At 54.7% G+C, this 20,080-nt stretch overlaps 1 protein-coding gene across 2 annotated transcripts in view; it reads right to left on the minus strand.

Moving 5' to 3' along the window:
- The window catches only part of GNAS (GNAS complex locus), a 268,558-nt gene that overhangs the window by 132,980 nt on the left and 115,498 nt on the right, over window positions 1-20,080 (minus strand). Inside the window, exon 1 of one of the 2 annotated variants that reach the window (XM_073607566.1) lies at window positions 1,117-2,145. The exons of the other annotated variant lie outside the window; for it this stretch is intronic. Within the exon in view, the coding sequence (XP_073463667.1) occupies window positions 1,117-1,255 (139 nt within the window). The 5' untranslated portion in view covers window positions 1,256-2,145. Of the gene's footprint in view, window positions 1-1,116; window positions 2,146-20,080 lie in introns of those variants that run through there. 2 annotated transcript variants of the gene reach the window in all.

A 20,080-nucleotide genomic window follows, 5' to 3' on the forward strand; every position in this document is an offset into this window, starting at 1 on the left:
TGTGGCCTGTGCTAAGGATAGGGGGTTCGGGGAACACTGTAGGAGGTATAAAAAGTGTGTACTAGGGATAAGGGGTTTGGGGGACCCCATAAAAAGTATATAGGGCTGCACCAGGGATAAGGCATTCGGAGGACGCCATAGGAGGTATAAAAAGGCCTGAACCAGGGATAAGAGCTTCAGGAGACCCCACAGGAGATATATTTATTAGGCACAAGATTCGGGGGAACCCACAGCAGGTATAAAGGGCCTGTACCAGGAATAAGAGGTTTGGGGAACACCGTAGGTGGTATAAAGAACCCTTATTAGGGACAAGGTTCGGGTGGACCCAACAGGAGGTATAAAGGGCCTTTATTAGGGACAAGGTTTAGGGCACCCCATAAGTAGTATAAATGGCCTGTACCAAGGGGTTCAGGAAACAAAGTAGGAGGTATAAAAGACCTGTACTAATAAGGGGTTCAGGAGACCCCCATAGGAGGTGTAATGGGGTTTGGGGGCCACCTCTGTAGCAGTGGTAAGCAGTTCCACATAAACATCACTAGGCCTGTACTGGGCTCTTTCCCTGGGGGAGGGGGCACTACAAGTCCCCGGTCTCTCACCCTGGGGGAGGGGGCACTACAAGTCCCCGGTCTCTCACCCTGGGGGAGGGGGCACTACAAGTCCCAGGTCCCCCGTCTCTCACCCTGGGTTAGGGGCGCTACAAGTCCCAGGTCCCCCATCTCTCACCCTGGGGGGGGGGAGGGGCGCTACAAGTCCCAGGTCCCCCGTCTCTCACCCTGGGGGAGGGGCGCTACAAGTCCCAGGTCCCCCGTCTCTCACCCTGGGGGAGGGGCGCTACAAGTCCCAGGTCCCCCGTCTCTCACCCTGGGGGAGGGGCGCTACAAGTCCCAGGTCCCCCGTCTCTCACCCTGGGGGAGGGGCGCTACAAGTCCCAGGTCCCCCGTCTCTCTCCCTGGGGGAGGGGCGCTACAAGTCCCAGGTCCCCCGTCTCTCTCCCTGGGGGAGGGGCGCTACAAGTCCCAGGTCCCCGTCTCTCTCCCTGGGGGAGGGGTACTACAAGTCCCAGGCTTCCCATCCCCCCCCATAGAGTGTAGTGTGGGCCCCACCCTGCCCGCTCACCCAGCAGCAGTAGCCGGTGTGTGGCCCGGTACACCTGCTTGTCCTTCTGCAGCTGCTTCTCGATCTTCTTGTTGGCCTCCCGCTGCTGCTTCTCCTCATTGCGCTGGTCCTCCGTCTTACTGTTCCCCAGACAGCCCATCCTCCTCCTTCTCGGGCTGCCAGCCGCCTCTATAGAAACACTCCTCCGAGTCACGGCCTGCACCGAGCTCTCCGCCCCGACTCTGACCGCTCACCGACACCCGCCGCCCGGCCTGGCCGCTCAGGAAACACCGCAGCCGCCGGAGGAGGCAAAACAAACAACTAGGCCGCGGCCCTTGAAAATAGAGGGGGTGGGGGGGAGGGGTATGCTCCTTTAAATAAAATAGAAAAAAAAAAAAATCAGAAAAGACGAGTCCCGATCCGAGCAAAGACCCCTTTAATCGTCAGTCATGTATGATAGCTGTGAGGGGGTCACACGCCCCCCAAATCACACATCAGCCCCCCGAAGTGATGAGAGATGTCAGGCTGCCTCCCCCTCTCTTCCTGTCTTAAAATGGTGGCCTGCGATCTCCTCCTCTCCGTACTGGGGGGCACCTCGATCCTTGTCGGCCGACCAGATTCGGGGGGTGACGGCGGGTGGAAGATGAGGTGTCGGGAGGATCTGGGGAGAGGGGGCGGCACCGAGCGGGTTAATCAATCGAGGGACCCCCAAAAATGAGGAGCCCCGGAGCCCCCTGGTGGCCGTGCGATCATCAGAGAGGATTGCGGGGTGTCGGGGGGGTGAGCAGATCCTGATTATTGGGGTGTCCTCCGGGGTCCAGGCCCCCCTTCCTGCCGATGTCTGGTCCTCCCCCCTGAGGTGGGGAAGCGGGGTCCCTGGGGGGGAGGGGATGTCGGGGTCCCCAGTCCCTGTCCGGTGAAGGAGGACTGACCACCGCCGCTGAGTCCTCTTCTTCTCCGCCTTCTCCTTCTCCTTCTTCTTGCAGTATTTTCCTCTATTTCTCACGGCTGGGAAATGAGGGCTGAGACTGGGGTGGGGCGGAGAGAACCGAGAGCACTCTGGGAGAGACACACATGATGAGCGACGTCAGGAGGGACCGAGCCACCTACCGGGGGGACCCGACACACACCGAGCCACCTACCGGGGGGACCCGACACACACCGAGCCACCTACCGGGGGGACCCGACACACACCTACCGGGGGGACCCGACACATACCGAGCCACCTACCGGGGGGACCCGACACACACCTACCGGGGGGACCCGACACATACCGAGCCACCTACCGGGGGGACCCGACACACACCTACCGGGGGGGACCCGACACATACCGAGCCACCTACCGGGGGGACCCGACACACACCTACCGGGGGGGACCCGACACACACCGAGCCACCTACCGGGGGGACCCGACACACACCGAGCCACCTACCGGGGGGACCCGACACACACAGAGCCACCTACCGGGGGGACCCGACACACACCTACCGGGGGGACCCGACACACACCTACCGGGGGGGGACCCGACACACACCTACCGGGGGGGGACCCGACACACACCTACCGGGGGGGACCCGACACATACCGAGCCACCTACCGGGGGGACCTGACACACACCTACCGGGGGGACCCGACACATACCGAGCCACCTACCGGGGGGACCCGACACACACCGAGCCACCTACCGGGGGGACCCGACACACACAGAGCCACCTACCGGGGGGACCCGACACACACCTACCGGGGGGACCCGACACACACCTACCGGGGGGGGACCCGACACACACCTACCGGGGGGGACCCGACACATACCGAGCCACCTACCGGGGGGACCTGACACACACCTACCGGGGGGACCCGACACATACCGAGCCACCTACCGGGGGGACCCGACACACACCTACCGGGGAGACCCGACACATACCGAGCCACCTACCGGGGGGACCCGACACACACCGAGCCACCTACCGGGGGGACCCGACACACGCCTACCGGGGGGACCCGACACATACCGAGCCACCTACCGGGGGGACCCGACACACACCTACCGGGGGGACCCGACACATACCGAGCCACCTACCGGGGGGACCCGACACACACCTACCGGGGGGGACCCGACACACACCGAGCCACCTACCGGGGGGACCCGACACACACAGAGCCACCTACCGGGGGGACCCGACACACACCTACCGGGGGGACCCGACACACACCTACCGGGGGGGGACCCGACACACACCTACCGGGGGGACCCGACACATACCGAGCCACCTACCGGGGGGACCCGACACACACCTACCGGGGAGACCCGACACATACCGAGCCACCTACCGGGGGGACCCGACACACACCGAGCCACCTACCGGGGGGACCCGACACACACCTACCGGGGGGACCCGACACATACCGAGCCACCTACCGGGGGGGGACCCGACACACACCTACCGGGGGGGGACCCGATACACACCTACCGGAGGGGCCCCCGACACACACCTACCGGAGGGGCCCCCGACACACACCTACCGGAGGGGCCCCCGACACACACCTACCGGAGGGGCCCCCGACACACACCTACCGGGGGGACCCGACACATACCGAGCCACCTACCGGGGGGGCCCCGACACACACCTACCGGGGGACCCGACACACACCGAGCCACCTACCGGGAGGACCCGAGACATACCTACCGGGGGGGACCCGACACACACCTACCGGGGGGACCCGACACACACCGAGCCACCTACTGGGGGGACCCGACACACACCTACTGGGGGGACCCGACACACACCGAGCCACCTACCGGGGGGACCCGACACATACCTACCGGGGGGGACCCGACACATACCGATCCACCTACCGGGGGGACCCGACACACACCGAGCCACCTACCGGGGGGACCCGATACACACCTACCGGGGGGACCCGACACACACCGAGCCACCTACCGTGGGGACCCGACACATGCCGATCCACCTACCGGGGGGACCCGACACACACCTACTGGGGGGACCCGACACACACCGAGCCACCTACCGGGGGGACCCGACACACACCTACCGGGGGACCCGACACACACCGAGCCACCTACCGGGGGGGACCCAACACACACCTACCGGGGGACCCGACACACACCGAGCCACCTACCGGGGGGACCCGACACACACCGAGCCACCTACCGGGGGGACCCGACACACACCTACCGGGGGGACCCGACACACACCTACCGGGGGGGGACCCGACACACACCTACCGGGGGGGGACCCGACACACACCTACCGGGGGGGGACCCGACACACACCTACCGGAGGGGCCCCCGACACACACCTACCGGAGGGGCCCCCGACAAACACCTACCGGAGGGGCCCCCGACACACACCTACCGGGGGGACCCGACACATACCGAGCCACCTACCGGGGGGGCCCCGACACACACCTACCGGGGGACCCGACACACACCGAGCCACCTACCGGGAGGACCCGACACATACCTACCGGGGGGGACCCGACACACACCTACCGGGGGGACCCGACACACACCGAGCCACCTACCGGGGGGACCCGACACACACCTACTGGGGGGACCCGACACACACCGAGCCACCTACCGGGGGGACCCGACACATACCTACCGGGGGGGACCCGACACATACCGATCCACCTACCGGGGGGACCCGACACACACCGAGCCACCTACCGGGGGGACCCGATACACACCTACCGGGGGGACCCGACACACACCGAGCCACCTACCGTGGGGACCCGACACATGCCGATCCACCTACCGGGGGGACCCGACACACACCGAGCCACCTACTGGGGAGACCTGACACGCACCAAGCCACCTACCGGGGGGGACCCGACACACACCAAGCCACCTACCGGGGGGACCCGACACACACCTACCGGGGGGACCCGACACACACCTACCGGGGGGGACCCGACACACACCTACCGGGGGGGACCCGACACACACCTACCGGGGGGGACCCGACACATACCTACCGGAGGGGCCCCCGACACACCTACCGGAGGGGCCCCGACACACACCTACCGGGGGGACCCGACACATACCTACCGGGGGGGACCCGACACATACCGAGCCACCTACCGGGGGACCCGACACACACCGAGCCACCTACCGGGGGGGACCCGACACATACCTACCGGGGGGGACCCGACACATACCTACCGGGGGGGACCCGACACATACCTACCGGGGGGGACCCGACACACACCTACCGGGGGGACCCGACACACACCGAGCCACCTACCGGGGGGACCCGACACACACCTACCGGGGGGACCCGACACACACCGAGCCACCTACCGGGGGGACCCGACACATACCTACCGGGGGGGACCCGACACATACCGATTCACCTACCGGGGGGACCCGACACACACCTACCGGGGGGGCCCGACACATACCGATCCACCTACCGGGGGGACCCGACACACACCGAGCCACCTACCGGGGGGACCCGATACACACCTACCGGGGGGACCCGACACACACCGAGCCACCTACCGTGGGGACCCGACACATGCCGATCCACCTACCGGGGGGACCCAACACACACCAAGCCACCTACCGGGGAGACCTGACACGCACCTAGCCACCTACCGGGGGGACCTGACACGCACCGAGCCACCTACCGGGGGGACCTGACACGCACCGAGCCACCTACCGGGGGGACCTGACACACACCGATTCACCTACCGGGGGGACCCGACACACACCGAGCCACCTACCGGGGGGACCCGACACACACCTACCGGGGGGACCCGACACACCTACCGGGGGGACCCGACACACACCGATTCACCTACCGGGGGGACCCGACACACACCGAGTCGCCTACCGGGGGGACCCGACATACACACCTACCGGGGGGACCCGACACACACCGATTCACCTACCGGGGGGACCCGACACACACGTACCGGGGGGACCCGACACACACCGAGTCGCCTACCGGGGGGACCCGACATACACACCTACCGGGGGGACCCGACACGCACCGAGCCACCTACCGGGGGGACCCGACACATACCGAGCCACCTACCGGGGGGACCCGACACACACCGAGCCACCTACCGGGGGGACCCGACACACACCGAGCCACCTACCGGAGGGACCCGACACACACCGAGCCACCTACCGGGGGGACCCGACACGCACCGAGCCACCTACTGGGGGGACCTGACACACGCCTACCGGGGGGACCCGACACACGCCTACCGGGGGGACCCGACACACGCCTACCGGGGGGACCCGACACACGCCTACCGGGGGGACCCGACACACGCCTACCGGGGGGACCCGACACCTACCTACCTACCGGGGGGACCCGACACCTACCTACCTACCGGGGGGACCCGACACCTACCTACCTACCGGGGGGACCCGACACCTACCTACCTACCGGGGGGACCCGACACCTACCTACCTACCGGGGGGACCCGACACCTACCTACCTACCGGGGGGACCCGACACCTACCTACCTACCGGGGGGACCCGACACACACCTACCGGCCACACACCTACCGGGGGGACCCGACACCCACCTACCGGGGGGACCCGACACCCACCGAGCCACCTACCGGGGGGACCCGACACACACCTACCAGGGGGACCCGACACACACCTACCTACCGGGGGGACCCGATACACACAGAGCCACCTACTGGGGGGACCCGACACACACCTACCGAGGGGACCTGACACACATACACCAATCCACCTACCGGGGGGACCCAACACACACCGATCCACCTACTGGGGGGACCCGACACACACCGAGCCACCTACCGGGGGGACCCGACACACCTACCTACCGGGGGGACCCGACACACCTACCTACCGGGGGGACCCGACACACACCTACCTACCGGGGGGACCCGACACACACCTACCTACTGGGGGGACCCGACACATACCGATCCACCTACCAGGGGGACCCGACCCACACCTACCTACCGGGGGGGCCCAACGCTCACTGAGCCACCTACCGGGGGGAACCCGACACACACCGATCCATCTACCGGGGGGACCTGACACACACCGAGCCACCCACTGGGGGGGACCCGACACACACCGAGCCACCCACTGGGGGGGACCCGACACACTCCGAGCCACCCACTGGGGGGGACCCGACACACTCCGAGCCACCCACTGGGGGGGACCCGACACACTCCGAGCCACCCACTGGGGGGGACCCGACACACTCCGAGCCACCCACTGGGGGGGACCCGACACACTCCGAGCCACCCACTGGGGGGGACCCGACACACTCCGAGCCACCCACTGGGGGGGACCCGACACGACACACTCCGAGCCACCCACTGGGGGGGACCCGACACACTTCAAGCTACCCACTGGGGGGGACCCGACACACTCCGAGCCACCTACCGGGGGGGACCCAACACACACTGAGCCACCCACCGGGGGGACCCGACACACATCGATCCACCTACTGGGGGGACCCGACACACACCGAGCCAAATACCGGGGGGACCCAACACACACCAAGCCACCTACCAGTGGGCCCTGACCCACACCGAGCCACCTACCAGGGGGACCCGACACACCCAAGCCACCTACCGGGGGGACCGACAGCCTGCACCCCCCCTCCACTATACACCCCCAGACACAGGCACATGCACCCCCAGACACAGGCAGAAGACCCCCCCCCACTACTATATACTATGGGAGCCTGCACCCCCAAACAAAGGCAGAGGACCCCCCCACTACTATATACACTGGGAGCCTTCACCCCCAGACACAGGCAGAGGACCCCCCACTACTATATACAGTGGGAGCCTGCAACCCCCAAACACAAAGATGACAACCCACCACACTATACTGGAGCCTGCACCCCCCAAACAGATATAACCCCTCACCACCCACTACTATATACACCGGGAGCCTGCACCCCCCAAATACAGAGATGACAAACCACCGCTATATATACACTGGGAGTCTGCACCCCCAAACACAGAGATAACCCCCCCCCCCCGTTATATACACCGGGAGCCTGCACCCCTCTAATCCAGAGATGACCCCACCGTTTTATATACTGGGAGCCTGTACCCCCCCAACACAGATAACCCCCCACTAATAATATATACACTGGGAGCCTGCACCTCCAGACACAGAGATGACCCCCCCACCCTGCTATATACACTGGCAGCCTGCACCCCTGACACTGGGAGGACCCCCCCAAACTGTTATATACACTTGGAGTCTGCACCCCCAAACAGAGATGACAACCCACCACTATATATACACAGAGCCTGTACCCCCCAGATATGGCACCCCCACTACTATATACACTGGGAGCCTGCACCCCCAACACGGAGATGACAACCCACCACTATATACACCGGAGCCTGCACCCCCAAACACCAAGATGACAAATCACCACTATATATACACTGGGTGCCTGCACCCCCAGGCACCAAGATGACAAACCACCACTATATATACACTGAGAGCCTGCACCCCCAAACAGAGATGACCCCCCCACACTGTTATATACACCGGGAGCCTGCACCCCCCAAACACAGAGATGACAAACCACCACTATATATACACTGGGAGCCTGCACCCCCAAACAGAGATGACCCCCCCACACTGTTATATACACCGGGAGCCTGCACCCCCCCAAACACAGAGATGATCCCCCCTCAAACACAGAAACCCCCCCCCACTACTAATATATACACTGGGAGCCTGCACCCTCCCCCCCAACAGAGGACCCCCCCACTACTATATACACTGAGAGCTTGCACCCCCAAACGCAGATGAGCCCCCCCAAACCACTATGTACACTACACCCCCCCAAATGCAGATAGGATACCCCCAAACTGTAAACAGAGTCTGACCCCCCCCCCCATTACTATACATACTGAGAGCTGGAAACCCCACTACTATATACACAGAGGGATTACCCCCCTCCACTATATAAACCAAGAGTCTGAACCCCCTAGACACCAAGTACCTGCAGAACCAGGACCCCACTACTATATACATGCAGATCCGGATACACCCTGAGTCTGTAGAACCGGGACCCCACTACTATATACACCCAGACCACAGTCTGCAAAACTGGGACCCCACTACTATGTACATCCAGGGTCTGCAGAACTGGGACCCCACTACTATATACACCCAGAGTCTGCAGAACCGGGACCCCACTACTATATACACGCAGAGTCTGCAGAACCGGGACCCAACTACTAAACTCACCCAGAGTCTGCAGAACCGGGACCCCACTACTATATACACGCAGAGTCTGCAGAACCGGGACCCAACTACTAATCGCACCCAGAGCCAGGACACCCCACTACTATATATGCCAAGAGCCTGCACTCCCCTAAACACAGAGAGAGGCCACCCCCCCCCCCCCCCAAACACTACTATATGCACAAAGAGCAGACTGAGGGAGGACTGCTCACTACAAGATACACCAAGAGCCTGCAGTCCCCCCTTTTCCCCAAACGCAGAAAGGAACTCCAACTACTATATACACCAAGACCTTTATCCCCACTACTATAGATTCTGAGAGCCTGCAAAGCTGGAACCCCCCCCCCCCCGACACACGGAGGACTCCTCACTACTATATACACAAAAATCTGGATCCCCCACTACTATACACACCCAGAGCCAGGACCCCGGGCACAGGGAGGACACCCCACTACTATATACACTGGGAGCTTGCACCCCCATACACCAAAAGTCTGTACCCCCAAACACAGAGAGCAAGAGAGGACCCCCCTCCTCCACTATACACAGCAAGAGTCTGAATGCCCCAAGACACACAGAGGACCCCCCTGTGTGTCTTCACCCCCCAAACACAGGGACGACCATCTTCACTATAAACACAGTCTGTACCCCACAGACACAGAAGCCCCCCACTACTATATACACCCAGAGTCTGGAAACACACACACTACCATGTTCACCAAGAATCTGCATAAACAACCTAGATTACATACATCAACAGGCAAGACCCCCTCCCACCACACACTGCTCTACACTGCAGAGACAGTGCCACACACATACATGCTATATACACCCCAAGAGCCGGAACCCCCTCCCCATTATATATAACAAGAGCCTGCAGAGACAAAACCCCCATGTTATACATCTAGAGCCTGCAGATAAGATATCTACTGCCGCTGCCCCATTTAGGGGCATTCACCCTCTCTATTGGTTATGTCTGCTGTTATCACTAAAAATGAAATCCAAAGACTATCCAGAATTTTGGGTTGTCACCAGAACAGCAATAGAGAGAAAATCTTCCAAAGGGGACACTAGTTTTGATGACCCTATCACTACCTGTTTTGGCTTTTGGCACAGGAATTGTAGGGAAAGCTCCCTAGTGGGACATAGAACAAAATTACTTTTTGTGTGCTGGTGATGATATATGTATACAGTTCTGGGATTGATTCCATATTTAGCAGGAAGTTGCCTCAATTTGGATCTGGTGTGGCTTGCATACATGCAGACCCCATAATATAAACACAGAGCCCCCCTAGTAAAAGTGATAAGGACCTGGCTATAGGTTCACACTGCACTGATGTCAGAAAAGTAAAGAAATGCTTCCTGGAGGCCTAGGCCATTTAATTGTCTGTAGAGCATTTGGTGAGAGCTTTTCTGACCTTTGATAAAGCCTACCAACACTCGCCAACAAAGGGGGGTGATGTAAAATTTACTCTCCCACCCTTCATCTTCCAGAAAGTGTAAGGTCAAGCAACCCAAGCTACAGGAAGGGGATGTGTGTTGGAGTCCAATAATGCTATTGTGACTAGTGCCATGTTAGAGGGCCTTCTCCCATGGAGTCCTCCGAGTCTATTATTGCAACAAAAGACTTTTAAAAGCTATCACAATGCCTGTTGGCATACTGTGCTTTATAAGCGTTGGACTAGGATTCTGATTGGCTTCTAGTCGACTCCAACTATTTCTCAAGGAATGTTGCAGATCTTGTTTTTATTTAGGATGGACTCATGAGGGAATTGGGTGCAGAATATCATCCAGTTCCTGTGTTGCTCTAGCAGCAGTCCACCTGCATTCCAACCACTCCCACAGAGGTCAGAACCTCCTGCCCTTTCAGCCTTCACCAAAGGCTTTTTGCCGCAGAACTGCTTAGAAAACAAATAAATACTTTTGGCTTGTGAGCTCATCCTTATAAATCTGTAGCATGCTGGGCCTCCAGAAAGCAGGCACAGAGACCCCATAATAGACAAACACCCCTCAATCGCAGTAAGGAGATATGGCCCACCCTGAGAGCATGATGAGGAAACTGACTGTGGATACCTACAGTATACAAATATACATAAGGACTTAACATAGACAGTGGGGTTGACTTACGAAAACCGGAGAGTGCAAAATCTGGTGCAGCTATACATTGTAACCAATCAGCTCCTAACTTCAGCTTGTTCAGTTAAGGCGGGGTTCCATCCATTTAAAAGTCAGCAGCTACAAAAAGTGTAGCTGCTGACTTTTAATAAACAGACACTCACCTGTCCCACGGTCCAGCGATGCGGCCGCCTGAAGCCTCGCTTCTCTCCCCCTCCTCTCTGCGGCGCCGGTATTGCAAGTGTGGGCGCCCGGCTGTGGCTTCAAAGCCGGGTGCGTTATGAATGACCGGGCAATCTTCTGGGACCTGTGACTTGTCCCAGAAGATTGGAGGGGGGGAGAGGTGAACTTCCTTCCGGCACCAGGAGAGGAAGTGGGAGCTGGTTACACACCCCCCCCCCCCCAAAAAAAAAAAATGACATGCCAAATGTGGCATGTCAGGGGGTCACAAGTACTTAAAGCGGAAGTTCCATTTTTGGGTGGAACTCCGCTTTAAGCTTTGACTAAACTGATTGGTTTCTACTAAGAGTTGTACCAGATTTTGCACTCTCCAGTTTTTTAGTGTTGGACAGAGTAGGGAATGGATAAAACTACTTTTTTTCTGCTGCTATATGGGCATTATTGGAAATGACCTTAAAGTAATTGTAAGCGCACACTTTTTTTTTTATTTGTTTCATTAAAATAACAAACATGTTATACTTACCTGCTCTGTGTAATGGTTTTGTGCAGAGCAGTCCTAATATTCCTCTTCTCGGATCCCCCGCTGGCGCTATGGGCTCCCCCAACCCCAAGCCACTTGCTATGGGGGCACTCGTGCCTCCTCGCTCCTGCGCCGCCTTTTGGCCCGCCCACCTCTCCCTCCTCACTGGCTGTGATTGACAGCAGCAGGAGTCAATGGCTCCCGCTGCTGTGTCTCAGCCAATGAGGAGAGAGCCTCTGCTCTCATGTACACCGCTAAATCAAGATCAGGTCAGGTAAGTATTAGGGGGGCTCTGGAGGGGGGGAACTAACTGCTTGCAGAAGGTTTTTTTTTTACCTTCATGCGTAGAATGCATGAAGGTTAAAATCCTTCCTGACTTTAGGTCCACTTCCTGCCTAACAACACAAATGTAAGTAAGATTAAGGCCTCCTCACCGCCTGTTTTAACCACCCAATTACCAGCCAACCACAGGGCAACGCATTTTCACTGGAATTAGAACTTTCGCAGTCACAAACGTTCACGCTTTTAAACGAGTATGTTTGGTATAGGAGTGTATAAAAGAACAACACAAATAAAGATTTGTGTATACTGTTTTCAAAATTGGATTTATAAGTACATTCTAGTATATCCACTACCAGGGCTGGGACAAGGGGTGGGCAGGAGGGACGGCTGCCTGGGGCACCGTGGTATCATATAAGGTGGGAGGGCACCGTGAGAACATTGGAGGGGAGGCGATTTGTGTTGGAAGGGAGAATTTGGGGGGCGGCGGGCAGTAAAAATTGCTTTAAGAAGTGAAATCTGGAGCGGGGGGTACTAGGAGTGGAGATTTAGGGGTATTGTGCTAGAAAAGGTGATATGGGGGGGGGGTGCTAGTAGGGGACTTTTTTTGGGGGGGGCGGGGATTTGTGCTAGGGGAGGAATTGGGAGTAAGGGAGAGGATGTGTACTTGGAGGGGACATTTTAGTGGTAAAGGATTTATGCTAGGAAGGGTGATTTGGTTTTTTTTTGGGGGGGGGGGGGGGGGGCAAAGATTTATTCTGGATGGGGGGTATTCAGCAGGGAGGCAGATTTGTAAAGGGAGGAGGGGGTATTTATGCTTAGGAGGTAATCATGCAGATTAGTGCTTAGTTTTTTGGGGGGATTTTTGCTGCCACATAATGCTCATGCATCTTGAGGTGGGGAGGCATGTTCACCTTGGGCTTTAGATGATCTTGTCCCGACACTATCCACTACAACCCCATTGTCTCATGAATATATGATCTATTTATAAATATACTTCTAAATGTGCAATAAACGTAAATTTGAAATAAACTTTTCATTACTTTCGTTGATTTCAAAAGAAACCTGTTTAATACATCTGGGAATCAATTCAAATAACACATCTGGATGAAATCTTTAGGTCCTTCAAATGAAATTAGTTGAGTCAACAATTGCGTCATTGATTGCTGTGACCAAAGATTTTTCAGAAATTTGTACGAACATTCAAATGAAAATCTAAGCGACTTTAGCACTTTCGTACTCCTAACAGCAAAAAAAAAAAAAAAAGTTTGTGCTTTTGATACAAGTACCTAAAGGAAAATTGTACTGAGGAAGGCTGCCATTGCTGACCTCTCATCCTTAAAACACATCACGCTGATCCAATGGCATCAATACTTTTTCACTTTTTTTACTGATCTGGAATAAGTATGCTGATCACGAGTTCACGCTTCAATCTTGATTTGCATTCTTGTTTCAGGTAAGCATTTTAGAGTAAAGCATAAAAGAGCGTATAAAAGGGTTAATGGCAGCCGAAAAAAACTGTATGAATGTATTGGCAGCTCATTTACAGGCATTATTTAACAAACCGATACGTAGGACCCCGGGAGGCCTCTCACTGTAATTGGCAGGTAAATTGTTCTAAGCACAGCCCCAAGCGGAATTATGTAATCACCAGGTGTGTCAGCAAAAGCCCACGGGGCAGGCGGCTCTCAAAGCTCAGGGATTACCTCAAAGCTCATGTGAGCGAGGCTTTCTATCCGTACGGCAAACACCACAGCAAGTGGCTTTGGGATTTCTGTTTGAGGTCGTTTGGGAGGAAACTGTAACCAAGCTCCTAAACAATAATTGATAAAATGCAAATTGTCCCCATGGATGGCGGCTTGTTTGACTAATGGCTCATTTGCAGAACTTTCCTTGGTTCCTCCTGGGTCACAGAATGGATGAGAATGATAGCAATGCACATGGGATGCCAGTCTACCTACCTCAATTATAGCTAACTGCAGACAAAACAGACGCTTCTCCATAAGAGTAGAGACGTCTGCCCTGCTACCTATTAACTGCATTCAGAATTTTATTCAGAAGAGGAAATGTTTTGCGGCCGTTGAGTGCCAAAATATATATATAAAAAAAAAACATTTTACTACTAAACTAGGGTAAGGCCTGGTTCACACTATCATGGGTCTGTGGGCCACGTTTGCATGGGCATGATAGCCCATTGATTTGAATGGGCTGCTGTGCCTGCGTTTCATGAAGGAAAAAGGTTCCTGCACCATTTTCAAAACACATTGGCCAAGAAATCGCATGGTCCTTTTGCACCATGTGATTTCCCAGAAGTTCCCACACCTGCAGTTTCAGGAGCACAGGGGTACCATTTGGCTGCAGGTGCAGGAACAAGTGCAATTCCCGCAACCACCCGCAATAGTGTGAACCAGGTCTCAGGTATACGTGTGAGTTCAAGGTTCTGTCTTTTTTTTTGTCTGTTATGCCACGTACACACAAGTGGATTTTCCGTCGGAAAAAACTTGGATGGTTTTTCCGACGGAATTCCGCTCAAGCTTGCCTTGCATACACACGGTCTCTGAACTTTCGACCATCAAGAACGCGGTGACGTACAACACTACGACGAGATGAGAAAATGAAGTTCAGTGCTTCCGAGCATGCATTGAATTGTTTCTGAGCATGTGTAGGAATTTTGCGCGTTGGAATTTGTACAGACGATCGCATTTTCGGGTAGGAACTTTTTCTGACTGAAAAATTGAGAACCTACTCTCAATCTTTTGCTGGCGGGAATTCCGCCAGCAAAAGTCCGATGGAGCACACACACGGTCGCTTTTTCCGACCAAAAGCTCTCATCGTTTTTTTGCTGGCCGAATTTCCGATCGTGTGTACGTGGCATAACTCACCAAATTGTGAAGATTTTTCCTCACTTCCTGTTCCTAGGACATCCATGCATGTGTAGCGCACCCCCTAAGGAGCCGCAGTCAAACTGGGATCCCCCACCCTGCACAACCAGGCACACCGAATTTTAACAGGCACTCTGGAGACAGAGAACAGTTCGTGACTTTGGTTTTTTTGTTATTTATTAAGGGGGATAACCTCCAGACTGACACTCATCAGTCCACCCGGCTGACTCTCAGGAGATCTCCCAGACATGCTGACCTGCTCCTGCTGTCCCCTCTACTTGCTCCCGTGCCTCCAGGAAGGGCTCCCTCCGTGTGTTATGGCAGGATCCTTCCAGCACCCGTGCCCTGGCCCAAGGTCACCCCCCCTGACTAGGGAGCATCCATGAGGGCCACCGACAGACTCCTAAGCACTCCATCTCCATTTTCCACCCGACTTCCCCCTGCTGTCATGGCTTTTTTTTTTTTTTTACAGGCCTCCTTTTTTAATTTTTTTTCCCCCCTCATTTACATGCAGACCAAACTGCCCAGTAAAAAGGGACAGTCACAGGGGTAAGGACAAACTATTATACAGCTAGCTTTTATTCAGGTTGTTTAAGGCTGGGTTCACACTGCTGTGATGTCAGACATCGAATGTGATTTGCACCCATGTGATCCGATTTCTGTCCGAATTGACAGTTCGCACTGCAATATGCGTACCGATCTGGAGGTGTCATTAACTTTGTATTGCCACCAGCAGCGGTTGGCATAGGGCAGTGTGAACTGCCTGTGAGTTGTATGGGATGCGGGAACCCATACTGGATTTGCACAGGTTCTCACATCGCAGCAGTGTGAACCGAGCCTAAAGAAGAAAAACCTGTTGTTGTAACTGCTTAAAAGGTGTTAGCTGGAGTTCGGCATTCATTTGTTTGCTACTTACTTAAAGTCCATCTAAAATTACACGTCCACTTAAAATTGCCCTGTCCACAGGATAACAAAGCTGCAGTAATTAAGAATGAACTGTTCTATTGGCACGATTAACACGTAGCAGGACTATGCTAAGGTTGGGGGGATGAAGAAACACAAAAATTGATGTGGTGGTTATGCTGTGTACATGTATAATACTTTCATGACTAAGCCTATTTTTGAAATTTGGTGTTTACAAGTTAAAATCCGTATTTTTTGCTAGAAAATTACTTAGAGCTCCCAAAAATTATATATATATATATTTTTAGCAGAGAACCTAGAGAATAAAATGGCGATTGTTGCAATATTTTATATCACACGGTATTTGTGCAGCAGTGTTTTAAACGCAAATTTTTGGAAAAGGGACACTTTCATGAATTTTAAAAAATCCAAACAGTAAAGTTACCCCAATTTTTTTGTATAATGTGAAAGATGATGTTATGCCGAGTAAATAGATACCAAACATGTCACCCTTTATAATTGCGCGCACTCGTGGAATGGCGACAAACTACGGTACCTATGAATTTCCATAGGCGACGCTTTAAATTTTTTTTATAGTTACCAGGTTTGAGTTACAGAGGAGGTCTAGGGCTAGAATTATTGCTCTCGCTCTGACGATCGCAGCAATATCTCACATGTGTGATTTGAACACCATTTACATATGCGGGCGCGACTTCCGTATGCGTTTTCTTCGCTGCGCGAGCTCGCGAGGACAGGGGGCGCTTTAAAAAATATTTTTTTTTTTATTTATTTTATTTATTTTTATACTTATAAATTGTGTTTAAAAAAAATTTTTTTTTTTTTTACTTTTATTGCTGTCACAAGGAATGTAAACATCCCTTGTGACAGTAATAGGTGGTGACAGGTACTCTTTATGGAGGGATCGGGGGTCTAAAAGACCCCCGATCCCTCCTTTGCACTTCAAAGTATTCAGATCGCCGAAAGCAGCGATTCTGAACACTGTATATTTTTTTAAAACCGGCGCCATTGGCAGCCGAGTAAATGGGAAGTGACGTCATGACGTCGCTTCCGCGCTTACAATGAGCCGCCCACAGCTTCGTTCCAGCCCGCCCCCAGACGCCGAAGGCAGCCGATTCGACACCGGGCCTCCCGATCGCACGGGAGGCCTGGTAAGAGCGGCAGGAGGGGGTTGTCCCCTCCGGTTCCTCCGGTATAACAGCCGAGCGGCTTTTAGCCGCATCGGTTGTTATACTCGGATAGCTGATCGACGGCTCTAAACAACGCTACTGGGATGATGCCTGCAGCTGTGGGCATCATCCCGGTATAACCCCGGAAAGCCGAGTACGCACATCTGCGTACGGTCGGCGGGAAGGGGATAATGTTTGCTATTGGCCACAGTTCTACTCTAAAGGATAAGTTCACCTTTACTAACATGTCACATGTTACACCCATATTCAGGGTCTAACATGTTACAGATGCACTGGCCCCCGCATAGACAACCTCCCCACCCCCCCCCGAAAAAAAAACAAAAATATTTTGACAGCGACCAGAGCATCTTCTGTCATCTGCCCGGCCGCTTCATTCCTTCACTGTGAATGTGAAAACTACAAGTACCGACAGACTTTGCGGCTGTCGGCTTGTAGTTCTCAATTAACTACCAGGGCACTATTGAGCCCTCTAATAGTTCATTGAGTTTACCTGTCAGAGTGTAACTGCCTGCCCATATCCGAGGTACGGGCAGACAGGTACACAAACAGTCTGAAGGACCATGGCATTACACCCATGATCGGCTGATTGTGGGTGCAATGCTTTACAGACTCCTAACAAAACAAAAAACCTGCAAAAATGAGCATTTATTGTTTTTTTTGTAAAGGTGAACTTATCCTTTAAAGACTTCCTGCTCCCGCCCCCAGTGCAAAAACCATACCAGAATGACTGGACTGGCCAATGCAATACATCCTGTAAGGCCCACAGTGCCATGACTCCAAATTCTGCTGTCATTAGGATTATGGGGGAGGAAAAGTATAAGTAGAGTATAGTTGATTATACTGACAGCACTGAAGTGAATACATGTAATGATGATGGAATGAATACATAAAAATTATGTAAAAATTACTAATTAGCAGTGTGGCTGCTGGAGTTTTCTTTTTTTTGTGTGTGGGGGTGCAAACAACCTGCCCCCCCCGGTCGGTCAGTCATCAAGCCCGGCACTTACCCCATCTAGGTTGCGGGCGGGTTGCAGGCTCCTACTGGTGGTGGGCAGCGGCTCCTGTATGTTGCTCCTGCATCACAGCGGCTTCAGCCATGCGTCTCCTCCCTTCTCCTCCTAGGCGTTCAATAGGATCGCCTGACCTTTCAGCTATTCGGATGACGGGACGGGAGGATCAGAGTGGAAATAGAGAATATTCATTCGCTATTGTCACACAACTGGGTGGACTCAGCGCAGTGCTCTGCGTCCCGAGCCCACCCTTTTTCTAAGCCAATTAAAGCCTCTGGCTCTAATAACGTGCTTAAACCCCCCCCCCATTGGAATCCATGGCTCGGCGATCTGCATGTAGATCAGGGGGGCGGACGCAGGGAGGGCAGCGCCCATGCGTCCCTAATGGACAAGCTGCCGCCGCTGATTTGGTAAAAATGTGCAATTTTTGCCTAATTGGTAAACATCTGCATACCCTAGTGGTGCACTGAACTCCAGGCACATAAAAACACCCTTCAGTCAAATAATGTATTTATTGGCCTTGTGCACACAGAAGGTTTGAGCCTTAAAGTGGTTCTAAAGGCAGAAGTTTTGCATTAAGTTTAAAAAACCTTCTGAGTGCAGCTCCTCCCCCAGCCCACACTTATACTTAAATGAGCCAAAACTATCGATCTAGAGATGTGCCCAACAGCAGCATCACTGCTTTCTCTCCTCACTGGCTCAGACACAGCAGCAGGAGCCATTGGCTCCTGCTGCTGTCAATCACATCTAGTGAGGTGGGAGCAGGGGGCACGGCCAAGCCACACTGTGTGTGTGTCAATTGAGCTTGGGAGTGAGCCTGCATGAGTGTCCCCATAGCAAGTGGTAGGTAGGGGGTAGGAGCCTGGAGTGCCAGCAGGTGACCCGAGAAGAGGAGGATCGGCGCTGCTCGGTGCAAAACCACTGCACAGAGCAGGTATTACGTATTTGTTTTTTTTGTTTTTTTTTTACCTTTACAAACACTTTAAAATATGCCCTAGAATAAAATACCTGCATGTTTCTGTACATAGTTGGTACAACTGGCCATAGAAGTGAATCGCTGGTACAGGGCCATACTCAGGTATGTGCCAACGCTTTCGTGCATGAGCATAAATGCACATATGAAGTATTCCCTGAATGTGGAAATTCTGCATCCAGGGAATAATCATATGCGCATTTCAATGTTTGCCCTGATGCACAAAAGCATCATCATATACTCAAGTCATTTCACATATGGTTATTCACTTCTATGGCAGGTTGTATGAGCCGCCCTCGGCTCCCTGGTCAGGAATCAAACATCAGAATTTGATGCAAGGCATATTTTTAGCCTCAAACCAATCATGTACACGAAGCCAATTAAAATAGCTGTCATGTATTTTTATGGCTCAACTCCAGGCTTGACAGCTTTTAATACACTTGTGTAAGTACCTGGCTTGCTGTCTGGCAGGGGTGTCTGGTCATATAACTGGAAAAATAACAAAAACAGTTCACACATAGGTATTACATCTGTAGGGTAAGAGTAAAGGGAGAGTTATAATCGCTGACAGTTATATTTTTGCCATCTGTGTACCATTAGGGAGGTATCTCTTCACTAACTGTCCCAAGGCCAAAACAGGAAATGAGAGGAAATCCCCGGTTGTCA

The sequence above is a fragment of the Aquarana catesbeiana genome, linkage group LG12, assembly GCF_042186555.1.
Source record: "Aquarana catesbeiana isolate 2022-GZ linkage group LG12, ASM4218655v1, whole genome shotgun sequence".
In the NCBI taxonomy this organism is placed as follows: Eukaryota; Metazoa; Chordata; class Amphibia; order Anura; family Ranidae; genus Aquarana; species Aquarana catesbeiana.